Genomic DNA, 20,386 nt, shown 5'->3' with positions numbered 1-20,386 from the left:
TTTAGTTCTCCCAGCTGGAATTTCACAGTTAGTGAGCGTTAAACAAAACAGCCTTGACAAGCTGAGACTGAACACCTACAGCGCTTTGTCCCCCCCAACAAAATCTAAAGCTGTCCTTACTTTATAAAGAATCTCTCTATATCTCACTGCTGCGCACCTATCATAAAACCATGAGCCTCATTTTTGTAGTTTACTTAACTGTCATCTTTTTTTGATTTTAATAACTAAAAATAGATAGTTTCCATTATTAACATGGACAAGTTTTAAAGGAACAGTTCACCCCCCAAATCAAAAATACATATTCTTCCTCTTAACTGTTGAGCTGTTTACACTCTATAATATTTTGGTGTAAGAAGCTGAATATTGCAGACATTGGCCATAGGGATGTCTCTCTCAAATATAATGGAACTAGATAGCATGTGACTTGTGGTGCTCTGTGTGCATCTACTGCCAGTTCACCTAGCACCAGTGTGCCAGCTAACGTTACAACTCAGCAGAGGAGGACACCATAAGTTTACATCTTGTGCTGTTACAAGCACAATGATCTCATCCGCGAGTTGATGCAAGCTTCCTTCTTTGCAGCATTATATATACTGAACTTTGATATATATTTTATATATATTGAACTTTTCCTTAAAGCTCTGCTGTTATTTATGTAACAAATGGCTTTGCTGTATTTGGTTTTGATATTGATTTCAATATGAGTAGAAAATCCTTTTTTAATTGATAATATAATATAAACTCAAGGTCCTCTTACTCACTTTTTGAAGAGCTTTTAACCAAAACACACTGCTCTCATCAGCAGATTAACAGTGCTTAGTTGCTGTGAAATTGAGGATGTTCAAACTTCCCATGATCCTAACTTAAAAGTTATAAAGGATGAAATGACAAAAAGCTCCCCAAAAATAAGCAAGTCAAACCCTGAGTTAAGTAAATTTTGTCAGCTGCTTTTTGTGACATTAATAATAAACTGTCAAGCTAATTTTGTAACAGTCTGGAAAAAAAAGCCTTGCAAATCAGGACCAACACAAATGTTTGTGGTGCAAGATATACTATATTCAATAAGGGGAGTCACCAAAATCATCTTGTCCAGGTTCAAATCAGACAAGACTTTCGCCACATGTTGCTTTCTGTCCTTAGTTGTAACCCAGGTGATTACTAATCACATAGCCTCACCTTGTGTGCTCTTCTCTCCTGCTTGGCCTTCATTTCTGCCAGGAGGCCGCTGCCCATCATCTGCAACCCAGGGTACCGCCTGCCACCCTGAGGACTGCCCCTGCCATCTGAACACTCCCAGGGCTCGTCTATGGAATCAGGCGTCCTCAGCTCCTCTGAGCGGTCTGAGCTGCTGCTGTAGTCTGTGGGCTGCGAACGGCTGGAAGTGTCTCTGCAGTAAAGATAAGAATTATTAGGTAATTTGGGGCAGATTGGTACATTGAAATTAACTAAGTGGGTGATATGTTTTTCTGTAACAGAAAAATGTTCATCTCTACCTGGACTTTGGCTCAGGTGCTGGGCTCTTTAACGCCACCTTTGGAGAGGAGGGCTCCTCAGGGATGGAAGCTGGCGTTGAGGCTGCAGAGACTAAGGATGTACCTGAAGCTGGAGGGACTGCTTGGTTTTTCTCTGATTTATCTGCTTTGTCCGATTTATCAGATTTGTCGGATTTGGAGGAACGTTTGATGAGGTTGAGGAATCCTCCTTTACTTTTCTTCTTCTCTCCATCCTGAGTTTCTGAACCCTTGGAACGTCTATGAGAAAACCAAACAAGACACAAAATACTTAAGGTACAAGTACATTTCAATACATCTCTCCTGGAAAATCAATATTAAAATGCACAGTCCTTCATACACGCATAAAGTATATTCCTTACTTGGAATCCATTTTGGTGACTTTTGTAGAGAAGAATTCATCCACACCTTCATCAACCCTTCCCATGAGGCCGTTCTGCTCCCCATCCTGAGATGGCGTACTGTTGATTTGCTGAAAGAGTAAGTTGAAGAATCTGATACCATATTTGGTAAAAGGTCCACTCATCTTTTGCATGAATCTTCTATATTGAATGTTATCTCGCTTGCAAATAAGAGTAAGCTTCTTTGTGGGCTACTACTGTCTTGAACGTAACCTGAAAAATCCATGCAAAGCTGCTGAGCTTTACTCACAGGTATTTTGCTGGAATGTGTTTTCTTGTTCCGACGGGGTCGCAATTTGGTGAAGTGCTGCAACTTTTTTTCCTCCTCAGATGGCAGGTCTACCATTGCTCCTGGCGTACGTTGCTCCAGTTTTGGCAGGACCTGAGATGGTGTAGGTGGAGTCTGAGATGAAGTTGAAGTATCCTCCACGTGGATAGGGACGTCCTCCAGGGCCTTGTCCAAGTCAAACTCCATTTCTGTAAGTTGGACAGCCATTATGATGTTTATTGTTAGATATACATGAAATATCTCATGTACTCTTACCTGTCATTAGGTCTAAGTAGCATTAATACTGTATTGAGGGATTATTTGAAAGACCAAATGCAGAATGGTAGCATGAGTATCATCGACCTGTGGGCCCACCACCTGCAGGGACAGGCATAATGATCGGATGCAGAGTGTGCCGGGCGGCATGCAGGGGTGTTTGTGCTTATGCACCCGACAGCAGTTTGGGGTACCTGGCCTTCGTGGAATCTTTAGGTGGTGTTACTGCAGTACAGTCCATCTCTGTGGAATATTACTACAGTAGCTTGGAAAACAGCAATATGGAGCAGAGGGTAACAGGCATGAATGCTGCTGACCTCCCTTCCTTCTTCTGGCTCTTTTGCGGGGGAGCACAGCAAAGCCTGTGTTAGTGTGGCTTGTATGGAGGGTGCTTATGGACTATGGGAAGGAGCCAGGTGGCTGAGAGTCAAGCCAGGGCCCACAAAGCATGTTGGAGAACCAGAGAAAAGGCAGGAGGTTTGCATACTGAGACTGTCCTCTAGTATCCACATACCCCTTTTTGGAGCATGTTGTGTTGAAGACTGATTCCACATCAATATGTTACCCTTACCTAAACCTGACCCAAACCCACTAAGGGACTGTACTTTATTTATTAGAGGAGGGGGTGGCTGAGTGTGACCTTTTTTCATCTTATCCCTGAAGTTGTAAATGTTTTTCTTAATTAATCACCCTCCCTCCATCAAAAGTAACATTTTTTTTATGTTCACACCAAATATAGGTAGTATTGGAGTCAGTGCAGTAAGGACTGTTGGAAACTTTGTTTTTACAGTTCCTGACTATGATAAATGGTGTGATTGTGCAAATTTTTAAAGAAAATATGCCTTTCAAACCTGCTAGCAGGGTTTGGGGTTCAGAGGTTACATAAAATACAGGCAAAATACTACCATTTAAAGTTGTATGTCCTTCACCTAAGCCAAAGTAAAAAAACACAAGTCCCTCCCCTGCTTTTTCTTTTCCAATGTTAATTGCCTGACACATTTTGCACTAATCCTTTCCCCCCTCATAAATAACAAACAATCCCTAACACTATCTACCAAGGCACTTGCATTAACAGGTGAGGAACACTATTAAATGGGAAAACAAATTTCAACACAAAACCTCCAACATGCTCAGCGGGCCCTGGTTCTCCTCTCGCCTGCTATGAGCAAACCCCCTTTGACCCAGGCTTTGCTCTGCTCTCCTGCCAGAGAATCAGAAGAAGGGAGGGAGGTAGGCAGGGTTCATGCCTGTTTGCTTTCTTTCAGTGTCCACACACCCATGGATGTGGATATACAAACTTTTTTTTCTCAGTGAAAAGGTCGTGGGATCCATAATTAAAGGTAATTTTTTTTATCAAATTCAGTGCTCCATATTGCCATTTTCAAAGCTACTGCAGTAATATTCTATGGAGACAGCATGTGTGCTGTCTGCCTCAGTCTTGCATATGAGACTACTTAGCTGGGAGGAGAGTAGACAGCAGCTGGGGAGACATTCATCAGTGAGTCGCAGCAGCAACTCAAATACAGCAAGGACAAACTCCAACTCCCCAGGTTAAATCCAGCGCTGTAACAACCCATGCTGAGTTAGCGGTTTAGCTGTGGCTGAATTGGAGTTGCTACAGTAAGTCCATATCAGCCTCTCTGGAGGTGCAGGCTACTCTCCTCTTGGCGAAAGCATTCTCATAAGTCCAGTGTATAATACAGCTCAATGTAATATAAAAAGTAAACTTTTTAATATATATCTTAACAGCTTACCAAAGGCACGAGACACTGGCCGAAGCATTCTGCTGTGGATGCTCTTCCTCTTGGATTTAGGCGTCATCTGAAAGAGGAGCACATCAGATGTCAAATAAAATGTATGGTAATTGTTAACAAAATATCAAAACTGTCATTTCTATTATTCAAGATTGGTTGAGCTTTAAAGTTTGATAAGCCATGTTCTTTAAAAATTAAAATATCCTGGGTCAACAAATGAACAAGCAATATTGTCAACAATTATTAATTATCAACACCAATTTCAACTATACACTGCTATACATTTTATAGTCTGCCAGTTTGCGCTAAGACCAAACAAAAGACTATAATAATCCACGTTAACTTGTTTTTATAATTTATAAACTTTACAGGTATTACCTACACATCTTGCATTGTTTTTCCTTAGTTAGTTTAAATATGTGCCATGATGACAGCATAAGGTCAAGTAACACAAACATCCCAATCAAAATGTATAAGGGAACCTTTCAGGTTTAATCAATGTTAACAAGACACACTTGTGAATTTAATTAATTTCCCTCATTATGTATTTCGAAATGTCATGTGAGAGACTTGGGCCAACTGTTGGGGTTGTAGAAAAACAACTCGTTCCACTGTCTTCATAAATTGGTAGAGTAAACACAGTAACACGTGTTGCATATTATATTGCATTGTGATCCACATTTACAGGGTGGCGATGACAGAAATAGTACTTTAAGTGAAGAGGAGCAGTGCAATGTGGCTCGATGCATTTAGAAAAATATACAGTTTAAAATATCAGTATTCAACAATGACTATGTTTACTTGCACACTAATATTCAGAATATGACAAAATTCTAAATTTTACGTGGGTCATGTAAACAACATAATCATTTGGATATTTGAAATTAGGTCTTTTTCCCAATTAAGACATGTGGGATATGCTCACATCATTTGGGTTTTAATAGCATTTTCTGGACATTTTGGCAACGCATTTGGAATTTGCATCTCAGTCAAGGTTTCATACTAAATTGGATGCAACTCACCAAGAGATGCATGCTTAAAGGAATATGACCACTTTTAAATAGAAATCAAAATCAAATCAAGAAAATCAATCAGAAATCAAATATCACAAGCAGCTCCAGTCATTCCACTTTTCAATATTTTGATGTGATGAATATTCTAATCAAAATTGGAACAAAAGCTGGAACATTTTGTGCATGTAGACATAGTCAATGTTATGTAATTTGGCAAGTGAGGAAATGATACATAAATGCATCCTTCTATACTCACCGTACTGTGACTTTTGGACGCTGTATTTAAAATAAATCTTAGGGATCACATATCTAAATACATGAGGCTCTTTGTGCTATAGAAACAGCTACAGCACAGAGATCGGTATAGCAGGCAGGCATAGTGACGAAAGACAGAAAAGGGGCAGAACGGTAAGACGAAAAGTGGATTGAAAGGAGAGTATGGGGGGACAGTCCATCAGTACTTACACTGCAGCACAAAATCTCCATGGAGCAAAGGTGGAAAGAGAAGGAAGAACAGAGGAAAAGAAAATTGAAGAGGAAGAAAGACAACACACAGCAAAGCCAAGTGAAGACAAAAAATGAAAGAGTTGTTCATGTAAAACAGGTGAAGATAGAGGTAAATAGAACAGAGGGATGGAAAACAAGAGTAAAGACACCAAAGAAGCAGACAAGACCAGATACAAAAGAACATGCAGCGTCCTGTTGAGTGTAGCCTGCATCCAGATCACCACAACTCACATTCATGGTTACAGTGATATTCATTTTCTACGACAAATTGACATAAAAAGGCCACCAACCTAGTCCTGCGGAGTATACTTCACTCCTATACAAATTTTTAGGAAAAAATGTTTCCAATTGTCTTTCCTTTATCACATAATAAAATGTGACACAATTATTTCAGGAAACATGTAGCTTTGGTTGGCAGCTGTGTCTCCACACACATCTGCTCTGATAAGAGTACATATAACCCAACTACAAAAGCAGCACAGGTATGTAGCAATTTGAAAAAAGTTTAGTTTTTTTTAATTAATACTGAAATTACTTCTCAATCGTCCTGGTTAACTGTTAAGTTGGCTGGCTCTGTGTTTTTTCCAGGAGAGGCTAATATTAAGCAGGTTTAAATGCTTGTATCTGTTTAATACAACTAAATGTTACAGGTTACATTTTAATTATTTAATTTTACTGTAAATTCAATTGCATGAAAAACATAGGAGACCAAGATTATGAATCATAAAACAAATAATGGACAGTTAAACCACTCAAACCTACCATGCATGTCTCCAGATCCTCCAGCCTCTCAGCCTCCAGTATCTCGGTTGATGCCCGTTTGGGAATCTTCTCCTCTGGGACGTCCAGATCCACCGACTCCTGCTGCACCAAGGGACGACCTCGCCGCACCAGATGGTCTGCCTGGGAGGACAAGATAGGAGAGGTGTTAAGGTAAGATAAAACGACGAGAACAAAAAAGAAAAGAAGATGTGGATAGGCAAGCAGGAAGGAAAGGTGAACAGAGAGAAAAAGAGTGATAAGATGAGAAAAAGTGAGGAATTGACAGAAAGGGGAGGATATAGAAAAGATGAAAAGGAGTTTCAGAGAGAAATAAACAGCCATTATGAATGGAGCCAGTAGAGGGCTCTGTTGATTTTAATCTTACCAGAGTTAGTTGGGAGGTGGAGAGAGCCTCCAAAATCTCATCGACAATACGATCAGACAGGAAAGATGCCAGACTCAGCTTCACCTCACTGACACAGGGAGAGAGAGACAGAGTGATGGTCAGGCTTCAGTGATTTGTTGGGGAAATCTATAGTTGCATACATGTCACACTATTCAACAAACACACACCTGATCTTGTTGATGATATCCACCCCAGACTGCTCCAGGAGGGTTTTGGTGACGAAGCTTTTGGGTACGACAATCTTGGTTGAGCTGGCCTTCATGAGCTCTGGACGAAGACTACTCCTCTTCATCACATGGGGACACAAAGACTCTGCTGCATCCACCATCGACTCCAAAAGAGTCTAGGGGAAGTGAAGGTAAGGGAAGAATGGACATGAACATGCGTGTGTTCAGTGATGAGGGAACACCTTCAATAATCTTTTTTATAGTTTTTATAACATCAGCCCCCCCCTTTGTTGTTTGATTTGTTGGCTCGATGCAAATGATTTAAACTGACCTCTCATCTACTTCATGCTAAATATACATAGTTAATGTTTTTGTGTTTTCTTTTTGTGATGTTTGTGTTGTTTGATTACATTGCATATATTGATATTTTATCATTTCACTGCTTTGAATGTAAAGAAGTTGGTATCCCAGTAATGATTTCCAAGTCAGTGAGACAGCCTGTTAGATTTTTGTATCAGTTGTTTTTTTTTTTATTGTTATACCCCTAGAGGCCAAAACAAACTATTGTGTGTTCTCACCATCACACACCTGTGGAGACTGCAGCTATAATCACTCTTTGTCTCAGTGTGTCACTGCACCCTGAAGAAGGCCCACGCTGATACGTGTTGGTGTATTTTTTATGTTTGTAGCCCTATGATTTAAAGGCCTTTTATGCTTTACAAACCATCCTGAGAGCCTGGATCTGGATCTTTTCCATCACAGTTACGAGTCCCTGCCTCTTTTGACCTATATTAAGTATTTATTTATTTATTTATTTTTTATTGGAAATTGTTTTTTTGTTTTTTCATATGTTGGATGATTTTTATTTTATTTACTGCCTCATGTGAACTCCATTAGTATTCCATGAATAAAATGATTAATGAACTGTTTGAAATTCTTTTCCGTAGATTTAATGTTTTCTGTTTACCGTCTGTAGGTGGTGCTTTTTTCTCATTTATTACACAACTGGCCCTGTAAACCACAAATACTTTGTTTGACATGATGTGTATATGATATTCTTTGACCCCTTAGCAGTATTACATTTAAGGTCTTTGGCCAAAAAGAAAACGTCACTTAATTATTTTAAAGGATAACTTTTTGGCGGTTACTTAAGTTACCTGTGAAAACCCTACCTGTAGTTGTTGGTCCATGACATTAGTCACCTCCCCAGCCATAGACTCCAGTTTCTCCTGGATAGGTCCCGCTGATGAGCTGTTCATCTCCTCTCTGGCAGCTGATCCCAGGTGGTAGAGGTGAGGGAGCAGCTGTAGAGACACAGGTTGGAGGACACAGGATGGATATAGGAACCAAAGACAGGATGTAGAAACCTTATCTCCAAATGAGCTTCAACATAAAATCTTAAAATTTACAGCAAGCAAAGCCAGTAAAGTGTAATGTGTTTCTCCTCACCGTTTTAGAGTTCCTGGCATCTTTGATCAGGTTCTCTGCTGACCTGACGTCCTCCAAGATGGCGTCTGTCTCAGAGTTCCTCAGAGAGTTCAGGTGGTCCTGCACCTTCACACAAATCCTGTCGATCATCTGGAAGAAAAAACACAAGACATGAAAGTTTATGTTTGAAATTTGAAAGACTTAAATGTACTTTCTAAAACTAAAATTGGCTTAAAAGGATAACCACTTACTATATGATTAAATGTTATATTAGTTCAACACCTAATATAAATATATAATAAAAAAAATTGTTGATTTGTTGATTTGTCTAAACAGTAGTTACATAATAACTACAGCAGCATGACACACTGAAACATAGCTTTGTCCTCACATAATATAAATGTAATAGTGCAGAAATACCAAAGGAATGAGTGAGTGCAATATCTTTTGTCAAGACTAGACCAAAACACCCCTACTGTCTACATAGAAAGTTAATGTTAAGCCAAGATAGTACCGTTTTGTATCAGCTGTCCTATTTAACATTTTGATGCTATTTGGTCTTACCCAGATTTTTTCTATCTGTCTGTTTACACACCTGTTGTGTGGTTGTGGTCACGATGCCCTGCTGCAGTCGGTAGGCCTGTTCCTGAAGGTATTTTCTGGTTTCATGGTTCCTGTACAGATAACTCTCAATCTGGGGGGAACACAAAGTCATTGTTAGGATCATGTAAAGCAGTTGGTTATTTTATTTTATTTTTTTTATTCTCTCTTAAGTTATTGCATATAGTGTGTTTTAGACACCACAAAGATTCTGTAGCACCTGTACAGAAAAGTTGAAAAGGAACTAATGAGAAAACGTTGCATACCTTCAGTAAGGCGTCCTCTGTTTTCTCAGGGCTGGCCTTCAGAGCCTGGGAGGCATCGATGATGGGGATGGGCATGAAACGAATGGTGAAGTTTCTGAAGGACACACAGCCAGAGGAGTTTATTATTCCACATTATTAATTTAAGAAGTCAGTATGTGCATATTTAATTTATTACAAGGATAACTTGCTGTCATTGAGCTTATTGAACCATGCCATATACAGTAATTATATGCCATAGCTCAGTCAGCATATTGCATGTGTGTGAGGGAGTCTGGATCACATGTGGCCACGCCCCTCAGCTACTCTCACATTGGTCTATTACTGAGCATTGAAACGGTACTATTAGAGATGTTACTGATCCTGAAATAGATGCCGCCACACAGTATTAATATTTGTATTATGAGAGGGGAAGGAGAAGAAATGACATGAAAACAAAGTGAAGACAGTAGAAGAGAAAGCAGAAGGCACAGAGATGAAAATCAGGGTGTTCGGTGGCAAAGGAAAGGTGAGAGGATTGAGTCAGATCTTGCTGGTTTTCAACCTCAGAGGTAAACTGTTTCATGTGTACTCAGATATGCCTGGCTTCACGATCAACACATACACACCACGGAGCGCCCGCACCAAGCAGCACGGTGCCAAAACTAATGAGGATTTGACTTCTGCATGAACCCGTCTGCTCTCTTCACTCGTCTCTTGAACTCACAGATCTGCTGAGAACATGACCTACAAACTACTCCCTCCATCACCACCCTATAATAGGATTCCTTTCATTTCATCAAAATACTGTTTCATGTCGTAGCTGAAACTAATTATTTTTATTACTGATTAATCTGCTGATTTCCTTCCCAATTCATTATTTGATTTTACTGACTTTTGTCCAATTAACAGTCTGAAACCTAAAGATATTCAGTTTACGTAAAAAAAAAAACCTCTCACAAATTGAGAAGCTTGATGCTGGCTTTATATTGTACAATAACAACAGATGATTATTCAACAAAAGTTTCATTCTTTGTTGATCTACTGATCATTTAATAAAGTGATCGTTTCAGTTGTACTTTGAACATTTAAAAAAAAACTCCCTTTAGATGCCAATTTATGATTGTGTTTGATGCTGCCACATCACATCCACACTGCTTTCATCATTTGATCTTATTTATATAATCAAGCTTTAAATGAGGCCCTGTATATCCTTTTAATGTACAGTATGTCTAGAATGGCTGAAAAGGATTCATGTTATAACTTTCAAAGCTGGAGAATATGGGAGATCTTTTGTACTTCTTCTTTTGATTTAAAAATGTCTCCTCGCACATATCATTTGGAGGTATTGAATGTCTGGGGAGACCTCTGAAGAATGAAAATGTTGAGCATAATGAAAACAATTCTGACAAAGGAACACAAGAGGCCTGAGGAAATTGACTGAAAGGAGCAAACATGCGCACACACACACACACACACACACACACACACACACACACACACACACACACACACACACACACACACACACACACACACACACACACACACACACACACACACACACACACACACACACTGCTGCACTGCAGAAACACAATAGAGAACAGGAGCAGAAGGAAAAACGAGAATTGTTATTGCAATAATGCAATACAGAGACTCAGAGGGGAAATTGGAAGATGTGCTGCTGGGAGAATATGATAAACAGAAAAAGGAGATGAGAGAGGGGAGAGATGTGGATGTACAGATGTGTCCCAGAAGCAAATTCAGTGAGATGTATGTCATTAAACACACACACACACACACACACACACACACACACACACACACACACACACACACACAGAATCTTGAACATTCAGACAGTAGACAGACATCTGATTTATTCAGGCTTCACTTTTGGTCTCTTGTCCTTTGCCTTCCACAGCATCGTTCTCTCTGCTGTTGTTTGTTGTATTCCACGTGTCTCACTCTCTCCACTGCCTGGTTTTCTTTCCCATCATCCTCTCCTTTTCTTCCTGTCTCAACATACCTCAAGGTTTCCTCCTGCTCAGCACAAGGTCAAATGACATTTCGGCTGCAACAGCTAACTACACATCTGCCCATACAGCAGCTTTCATGTTGCACTCCATATGAGTACTGTTACCAGCATGCGTGCACTGCTAAGATGTTTACATTGTCAGCTAAAACACTTAAAAAAATGTTTTTAATTGTCTGTGCCAAGGGTTTTGACATGCTGCTGTCTCCACGGATACAGACAGAGCTACTTACTTCTCTAGAGCGGCGGCTACATCCTGGAGACCCTGAGGGCTGGTGTTGTTTTTATCCCAGATCACAGTCCTGCACACAGAAACGCAAACTGTGACACAAGCAAGTTGATCTACATCACTGCAGGTGCCAACTACGGACAACCAAAAGGTGAATTCGACACTGTGTTGTGTCAAATAATCTAACTTTCTTAAATTGCAGTCACAGATGGCAATTAATTTTGATGTTGTATGTTTTCATTGCACACTGATAAACACGTTATAATGTGTGTATATCTGCTTACTATCACACTGCAGGATGTTATATACAAGTCATTAAATGTTGTAAAAAAGCAGAAAAGTAAAGTGTTCTGAGGAGCCAGTAGAAGGGATTAGTACAACTAAGGGCACTGTATATTATTTACTGTTCTTTATAATAGACAATCATGTGACAGAGCTTCTGACCCCCGAACATACTCTCACCTGAGTTTGGAGTTGATCTGTAGAGCCTTGGCCAACATTTTGGCTCCCATGTCCCCCATGGCATTCCCGCTGATGTCTAACCTGGTGAGCGAGGAGTTGCTGCCGAGAGCGTTTAAAACAATGGTAAGATCACTCTTCAGTCTGGAGTCTGCTAGAGAAAGAGAAGTAAGGGGCTGGGGAGGGAAGGAGTGAGGGGAAAGGAAGTATACATGTGGGGTGAGAGAAGGATGGGAAAAAGACAAGGTGGTGAGAGAGGGATAGTATAAGGAGAACAGAGGCTCAATCTTATTATGCCAATCTTATGTGTGTGTGTGTGTGTGTGTGTGTGTACATATATATATATATAGATAGATAGATAGAGAGAGAGAGAGAGAGAGAGAGTAGCATTAAAAAGTCATACTTTAATATATCATTCATATTCAATGAAAAAGTTAAAGTGTGTGATCCCATATAACAAAAAATCCTAGTAAAGTATGTCATTTACAATATCATAAAAAGTCATTGTATAGAATATTTTCCAAATTACATTCCAAATGTCGTATACTGTGTTGTCTGAAATAGGATAAAAACGTCATAGCAAAGTATTGCCTCCAAAAAAAGCAATAAAACATACTATAGTATGTTTAAAATATCACAAAAAAAGATTTACTAAAGTATGTTGTCCAAGAAGCAAAAAAATGTATTAGCACAGTGTGTCATCCGAAATAGCAGAAAAGAAGTCATACTGCACAATGTCATCCAAACAAGCATAAAAAACATCACACTATAGTATGTCGTCCAAAATAGCACAAAAAATCATACTATGTATGTCTTCCAAAATAGCAAACAATGGTGGTACTACAGTATGTCGTCCAAAATAGCATAAAAAATTCATAGTATTGTATGTTATCTGAAATATCAAAGGCAGTCATAGTCATTGTATTATATGCCGTCAAAAACTGCGCAGAAAGTCATAGTACAGTATGTCGTCCAAAACAGCACAAGGAAGTCATAATATAATATTTCCTCTGAAATAGCATTAAAAAAAGATATACTGGAGTATGTTGTCCAAAAAAAGCATAAAAATGCTTTTTGTGCTATTTTGGATGACATACTATACTATGACTTTTTTGTGCTATTTTCACCAACAAACTCTACTATGACTTTTTCATGATACTTTTATATTTTATGTTGTGTTGGACAATGTGCTACTCTATGACTTTTTTTTTTTGTTGATATTCTGGATGACACAGTGTACCAACCCATGTCATATTTTTGGTCAAATTTTGGACGACATACTATATTATGACTTTTTGGTAGTATTTTAGATGAAGTGTGTCGTCAGCCATTTTTTCAACATGCTATATTATGGCATGGCATTAGGGTCTCAACAAGCTATATTGCCATACTATAGCCTTGCCTTTTTTTGGTCATTTTTTCAACATGCATTATTATGGAAATTTCGGACGTTTTTGCAACATTCTATGCTATGGTTTGTTTAAGAACGCTATTTAATGCTGTTCTGAGGTGTTTTCAGCTGTTTTTGGGACACATTTTTTGACATTTTTGCCATACTATAGCCTTGCTTCCTTGGTCATTTTTTCATCATGCTATATTATTGTGTTTTTGTGTGTTGTGTTTTTTATTTAATGCTGTTTTTGAGGTCTTTAAAAGTATTTTGACGACATGTCATTTTTGACATTTTTTGCCATACTATAGCATTGCCTTTTTGGTCATTTTTTCAACATGCATTATTGTGGTGTTTTGGGCCCTTTTTTTGCATTATTCTATGCTTTAGCATGTCTCAGGACACTATTTTATGCTGTTTTGAGGTGTTTTAAAGTGTTTTTGTGACATGGCATTTTTGACAATTTTTGCCATACTATAGTCTTGCCTTTTCTGTCATTTTTTCAACATGCATTTTGTGGTGTTTTTGGCCCTTTTTGTATAATTGTATGCTTTAGCTTATCTCCTTGGGTACACTATTTTATGCTGTTTTGAGGTGTTTTAAACTGTTTTTGTGACATGGCAATTTTGACCATTTTTGACATTTTTTGCCATACTATAGCCTTGCCTTTTTTGTCATTTTTTCAACATGCATTATTATGGTGTTTTTGGCCCTTTTTGCATTATTCTATGCTTTAACATGTCTCAGCACGACATTTTATGATGTTTTGAGGTGTTTTAAACTGTTTTTGTGACATGGCATTTTTGACATTTTTTGCCATACTATAGCCTTGCCTTTTTTGTCATTTTTTCAACATGCATTATTATGGTGTTTTTGGCCGTTCTTGCAACATTCTATGCCATGGCGGTCCTCAGCACGACATTTTATGCTGTTTTGAGGTGTTTTAAACTGTTTTTGTGACATGGCATTTTTGACAAATTTTTGCCATACTATAGCCTTGCCTTTTCGGTCATTTTTTCAACATGCATTATTATCGTGTTTTGGAACGTTTTTGTATAATTTTATGCTTTAGCTTCTCTTGGTACGCTATTTTATGCTGTTTTGAGGTGTTTTAAACTGTTTTTGTGACATGCCATTTTTGACATTTTTTTCCATACTATAGCTTTGCCTTTTCGTTAATTTTTTCATCATGTGTTATTATGGTGTTTTTGGCTGTTTTTGCAATATTTTATTCTATCGCATGCCTTAGGGCGTTATTTTATGCTGTTCACTCTGCTATGGCGTGCCTCGGCATGCTATTTTGTGTTGATTTGAGGTGTTTTAAATTGTTTTTGTGACATGGCATTTTTGACATTTTTTGCCATACTATAGCCTTGTCTTTTCGGTGATTTTTTCAACATTCGGTATTATTGTGTTTTTGGCTGTTTTTGCAATATTTTATGCTATCGCATGCCTTAGGGCGTTATTATATGCTGTTCTGAGGTGTTTCAAACTGTTTTTGGGACACGTCATTTATTGAATTTTTTTGCCATGGAACTGACTTGCTTTTTCAGTCATTTTTCAACATGCATTATTATGGCGTTTTTTGCCTTTTTTGCAACATTCTATACTGTGGCGTGTCTTAGCACTCTATTTAATGCTGTTTTGAGGTGTTTAAAACTGGTTTTAGGACATGTCATTTTTGACATTTTATGCCATACTATAGCCCTGCATTTTTGGAGATTCCCAAATAGCATATTATTTTATGGTGTTTTCTGCCATTTTTGTAACGTCCTTTGCTATGGCGTGTCTCAGCACGTTACTTCATGTGCTTTAATTTGGTTTTCAGCTTTTCTTTGGACATATTTTGACATCTTTGCCATACTATAGCCTTGCAATTTTGGTGAAATTTTCAACATGCTATTTCAAGGTGTTTTTGGTAGATTTTGCAACATTCTTTGCTATGGCGTGTTTTGGCATGCTATGTTATGTGCTTTAATGTGGTTTTCACCAGTTTTTTGGACATGTTATATTTTGATGTTTTTGCCATAATATGGTACAGCCCAAATTACCACAACATAGCATATTGAAAAAACAGCCAAAAATGGCATACTATAGTATGGCATAAATGCCAAAATATGACATGTTCCGAAAACAGCTGAAAGCAACATAAAATAGTGTGCGTAGGACACACCATAGCATAAAATGTTGCAAAAAAAAAGCCAAGAACACCATAATATAGCATATTGAAAAAACAGCTGAATATGGCATACTGTAGTATGGTAAAAAATGTCAAAATACGAAATGTCCCAAAAACAGCTGAAATCCTTATTAAATAGCATGCCAAGACACGCCATAGCATAGAATTTTGCAAAAACAGCCCAAAACACCATTATATAGGATTTTGGAGAAAAAAAAAACAGCTGAAAATGCCATAGTATAGTATGGCAAAAATTGTCAAAATAGGCCGTGTCCCAAAAACTCCAAAAAAAGGTGAAAACTGCATAAAATAGCATGCCAAGACATGCTATAGAATAAAATGTTGCAAAAGCGTCCCAGAACACCATAATATAGCATGTCGAAGAAAGAACTGAAAATAACATACTATAGTATGGAAAAAAAATTGTCAAATATGACATCCCAAAAACAGATGAAAACCGCATAAAATAGGGTGCCGAGAGGCGCCATAGCATAGGATGTTGCAAAAATGGGCAAAAACACCATGAAATAGCATGTCAAAAAATCCACCGAAAATGCCATTCTATAGTATAGCAAAAATGTCAAAATATTACGTGTCCAAAAAACAGCTGAAAACCACATTAAACCACATAAAATAGCATGTTGAGACACACCATAGCATAGGATGTTGCAAAAACGGCCAGAATCAACCCTTTCTTCAGCCAGCAATCCCCCAAAAAATAAAAAAAACCCTAGATTGGCAAGTAACAACTGGGTTTAACATTAGGACATAAGTACAGGCTGAGCAAGACTGTTCACTTTGTCTTTCATCATATCGTGTGTACCATATATTGATGTAATGCTATTGAATGAGTTGTTGTGATCTCTTTGTTATTAGGTCACGGTTTGATTTGAATTTAGTTTGTCAGACTTTTTTGCGCAATTTTGGATGACATACTATAGTATGACTTTTTTTGTGCAATTTTGGATGACATACTATCTTATGATTTTTTATGCTTTTTTGGACAATAAACTTCCATGTTACTTTTTTATTTAATTTCGGAAGACATACTGGATAACGTACTAAAAAAGGCACACTACATCATGACACCCATCACATCCTCATAACTCATAGTATAACATGTTGTTCAAAATATGTAAAAAAAAAAAAAAGTCATAGTATGTCATCAGAAATATCACAATCATAGTACATTTGTCATCTTAATTACCATATAATGTCTTAGAATAGTATTTTGTTCAAAACAAAAATAAAAAGTTATACTATACTTTATCAAAAATAGCATTAAAAAAATCATAGGATAGTACATAGTCCAAAATATCCAAAATTGGCATACTACAGTATGTTGTCCAAAACATCACAAAAAAGTCACACTAAAGGATGTTGTGGGAAAAAAGTCATACTATATCTTGTACAACAAAATAGCATAAAATCGTCAATTTATAGTATGTCGCTCAAACAACCATTAAAAAAAGTCGTAATAAAAGTTGACATCCAAAAACCGTACATTATGTAGTCATAGTATAGTATGACATAAAAAAAAGTCACTGCATGACACACTCCCAAAGAGATCTGAATGATGTTGGAGTTCCTCTCCAACAGAGCTTTTGTCTTTAAAGGAGAGTGATAAAGTGAGGGGTATTTTATAGCAGATTATTTTGGGCAGCAATGTATGTGTGGAGGAAAAGCATCAACATGGTTATAAAGACAGAAAATTACTTTTTTTATGTCTTATGCAGAGAGGATTAGTAACAGCCTGCATGTGCTCCTGTGGGACACTGAGCAAACATTAAACATGCAGACTTAAATAGGTACAAGTTTATGGATCAGTAGCCACAGTAGCTAATTCTCTTTCCAGTGATGTAAAGTCTAGAAGGAGATTTCACTGGGTTAACAACAGCTAAAGCAGAATAGCAGAATGTCCAACTGTAGCACAGAAAACCAGTGCACCAAAACCATCTGGTTGTAGCAGTAAATGTAGAAGGGGAAGCATATAATGGCAACATCTGTATTTTGAGCCAACAAAAGTAATTACAAGTCCTGTCCCTCCCCATGAAGTTCATGACTTTTGGCAGCTCTGATTCTCAGCCGTTATTAATCACTAAAATGTGACATAATTTCCCTGGGTATGCATACACGTCGTGTTTAATAAGACCAAGAAAATGAGAAATTGTAATCCAAGACATGCAAATAAAAGTGACCTTATACCACAGACAAATTGATCTCTATCATGAATGTCGGTAAAATGATGAATGGTGATTAATATTCTGCTGAAACTCATTTATCCTGCAGTGTATGTGCAGCAATTGCACATCTTATCTCTCCACTCAAGTCTGCAACAGCTCGGGAGAGTGGAGAATGGTGCTCTTTCTGATTTGTTTGTGCTGATATGTTACACATTGTAATGTAAGAGCAATATAGGGGATTTCTTTGTTTGTTTTGCCCATTCCCATTTTATTTTTCTCCAGGGGAATATTTCTTGGCTAGGAGAAACTCCTGCTGTCTCATCCTCACCTTAAAGTTTCCAACCAGGTTAGGGTTACTATCCCCAGCCGAGAAATAGTCCAGCGCTGTGTCGAAAATTGCATACAATGTATTACATACTCAATTTGTCAACTATTGTTCAGCATGCATTTTTGTGTGACTTATCAGTAGTAGAATATGCATTTTTTTTGCACTGAGCTGTAATTACCCCATCACTTCCTGAGAGCCTTTTAACCGGTTGGAGACACATAACCATGGTAACACGGACCAACCTCAGCCCAACCTGCAATTTAAAGGTATAGTATGCAGGATTATGGGCTATTGTTTTTAAACACACAGGCCGGTAAAAGTAAAAGTAAACGCCAACTCCAGATTCACTTTCTTTGGTGTTTTGCCTTGTTAAATTTGTGTTTTGTTCAGCGCTGTCTCTTGAACGCCTGCTATTTACAGTCAGGCACCTGGTCACTATTATTCTTTAAATCTTGACCCTACCTGAGTGCTGTGGGGGTACAAACCCACAAATGTCCCAAGGATAGAGGGCAGAGTCTGTGCAGTAAAATATACGACACACACTTCTAGCAGGTCATAAGTGACGACTGAGAGGGGTCACTTTATTATTGACACTGTATTTGTCTACACATTGAATTTTACTAAATTCTTGCATAATATACCTTTTGAAAAAAAATGTATTATATATATTATGTCGAGTAAAATGAAATCTTATATTCACACTTAGAGTGAAACGTAATTGAGGTTACAAAGCTGCCTAGGGTTGCTGCTCTTGATGAACATTGTATTTCCTGCAACTCATTTTGGGATATTCATGCTGCTGTAGAGTCCAGAAATCTCTGCACCACAGCTTTTTTTATTTAGCAGGCACTTCTCTGTGATAAGCTGCCCCATGCCACAAAAACAACAATCTGCCACCTCCTTTCTCACCTCCCTATGTCTTTTAATGCCTAAATATCCATCCTTAATGAAGACATTTTGACCTACAACCTTTAACCTCTGCAAATCACTTTTCAGTACCTGACTACTCGTCCATCAAGTTTTTCCCATCTTCCTTCTCTCTGTGTATCCCACATGCGCAGCCAGATAACTGGCTCATGCACACATGCTATCTTCACATACACATAATGACATAAACCCACACAGACAGCCAGCACCAAGAGACCAATCCAGCACAGTGCTGCTCAACAGGACCATCAATCGAGCACAACCACTTCTGTAGAAGACAAAAAAGGGCAGGCACCAGGGCAACATTTGTTACCGCTCCCATGCTGGTGAGAGAGATAAATCGAGCGAGATAGATTGAGGGGCAGAGAGGAGGGAAGATGGCTAGGAGCTGGAGAAGATCCTTTCGTTTCACTGCTCAGCAAAGGAAGAAAATGATAGCTTACCTACCTTCTCATACTATCAAAATAACTCCTCCTTTAGACATTGATTGTAGAAGCTAAGCTATCATCACTCAGTAATTCATGAAATATGGATAGAGGTGGTGATCATCAGCAAACAGTAGGGTGATAAAAAGTTACGTTTTTAGTCATTTTAAGTACTCTGTTGTTTTCAAAATACACTGTTCTTTGGTGTTTTCCTTTATAGCTCTGTAGTGACCTGAATTTATGCAACTGACCCTTCCTATGAGTAAAAATAGTATGAATATTTGGGTACAGCTCTTATAAACCACATGGTTTCAGTTTAATGTGATATGTAACTGATCACTGTAGGGTGATTGTTATCACACGGCCTCTGATGAAGAGGTCAAAGGTCAGTTGTGGAGCAGCTGGTGGAGATTCAGTGATTTGCTTCAGCTGTGTGCTGTCTGATATGTAATTTCAAATTGAGGCGTCTGTTTGGAGGACATTCTCTTTCAGCATCTATCTACCATTCTGTGCAAAACCGGAGGGAGATGTAAGTTAAAAACTCACCGACTCCTCTTCCTGAATCATATGGACTAGGCTGTCCAACACTGGAGCGAGGTTTCTGAGTCAGGTAGAGGAAAGACAGGAAGAAAATAGATATTGAGAACATGATAATAACACTAACGGTAAACTAAGGTTTCTCTCACAGCCCCGTACTATACACGTCAGCTGTGCACCCTCTCCTCCTGTATTGTATACTTACTTGGATTTGATGTTGTTGAAGTTCTTCCCCAGAGACAGATGTCTGATGGATCGGTTCTTGGCCAACCACACCAGCAGAGTGGACAGGTCTGAGTCCAGACCTAAAGGGTGAAGGAATAGGTTAGAAATGATAATAACATTGATTGAATGTA

General features: G+C 38.3%; 1 protein-coding gene across 2 annotated transcripts in view; it reads right to left on the bottom strand.

Annotated features, from left to right (window-relative positions):
• The window catches only part of LOC121945717 (F-actin-uncapping protein LRRC16A-like), an 81,301-nt gene that overhangs the window by 4,077 nt on the left and 56,838 nt on the right, over positions 1-20,386 (bottom strand). For both annotated transcript variants that reach the window (XM_042490014.1, XM_042490015.1), the window contains exons 19-34: positions 20,236-20,335; positions 20,040-20,094; positions 12,065-12,237; positions 11,607-11,675; positions 9,360-9,453; positions 9,089-9,187; positions 8,515-8,643; positions 8,238-8,369; positions 7,066-7,241; positions 6,878-6,965; positions 6,493-6,633; positions 4,211-4,277; positions 2,163-2,389; positions 1,874-1,983; positions 1,494-1,751; positions 1,177-1,387 (exon numbers count right to left, since the gene is read on the bottom strand). In XM_042490014.1, coding sequence (XP_042345948.1) covers positions 1,177-1,387; positions 1,494-1,751; positions 1,874-1,983; positions 2,163-2,389; positions 4,211-4,277; positions 6,493-6,633; positions 6,878-6,965; positions 7,066-7,241; positions 8,238-8,369; positions 8,515-8,643; positions 9,089-9,187; positions 9,360-9,453; positions 11,607-11,675; positions 12,065-12,237; positions 20,040-20,094; positions 20,236-20,335 — 2,129 coding nt within the window. The remainder of the gene's footprint in view (positions 1-1,176; positions 1,388-1,493; positions 1,752-1,873; positions 1,984-2,162; positions 2,390-4,210; positions 4,278-6,492; positions 6,634-6,877; positions 6,966-7,065; positions 7,242-8,237; positions 8,370-8,514; positions 8,644-9,088; positions 9,188-9,359; positions 9,454-11,606; positions 11,676-12,064; positions 12,238-20,039; positions 20,095-20,235; positions 20,336-20,386) is intronic.

Source organism: Plectropomus leopardus, chromosome 7 (assembly GCF_008729295.1).
Source record: "Plectropomus leopardus isolate mb chromosome 7, YSFRI_Pleo_2.0, whole genome shotgun sequence".
NCBI lineage: Eukaryota > Metazoa > Chordata > Actinopteri > Perciformes > Serranidae > Plectropomus > Plectropomus leopardus.
Note: the sequence above shows the minus strand (reverse complement) of the source record. Positions and strands in the feature narration are given on the sequence as shown.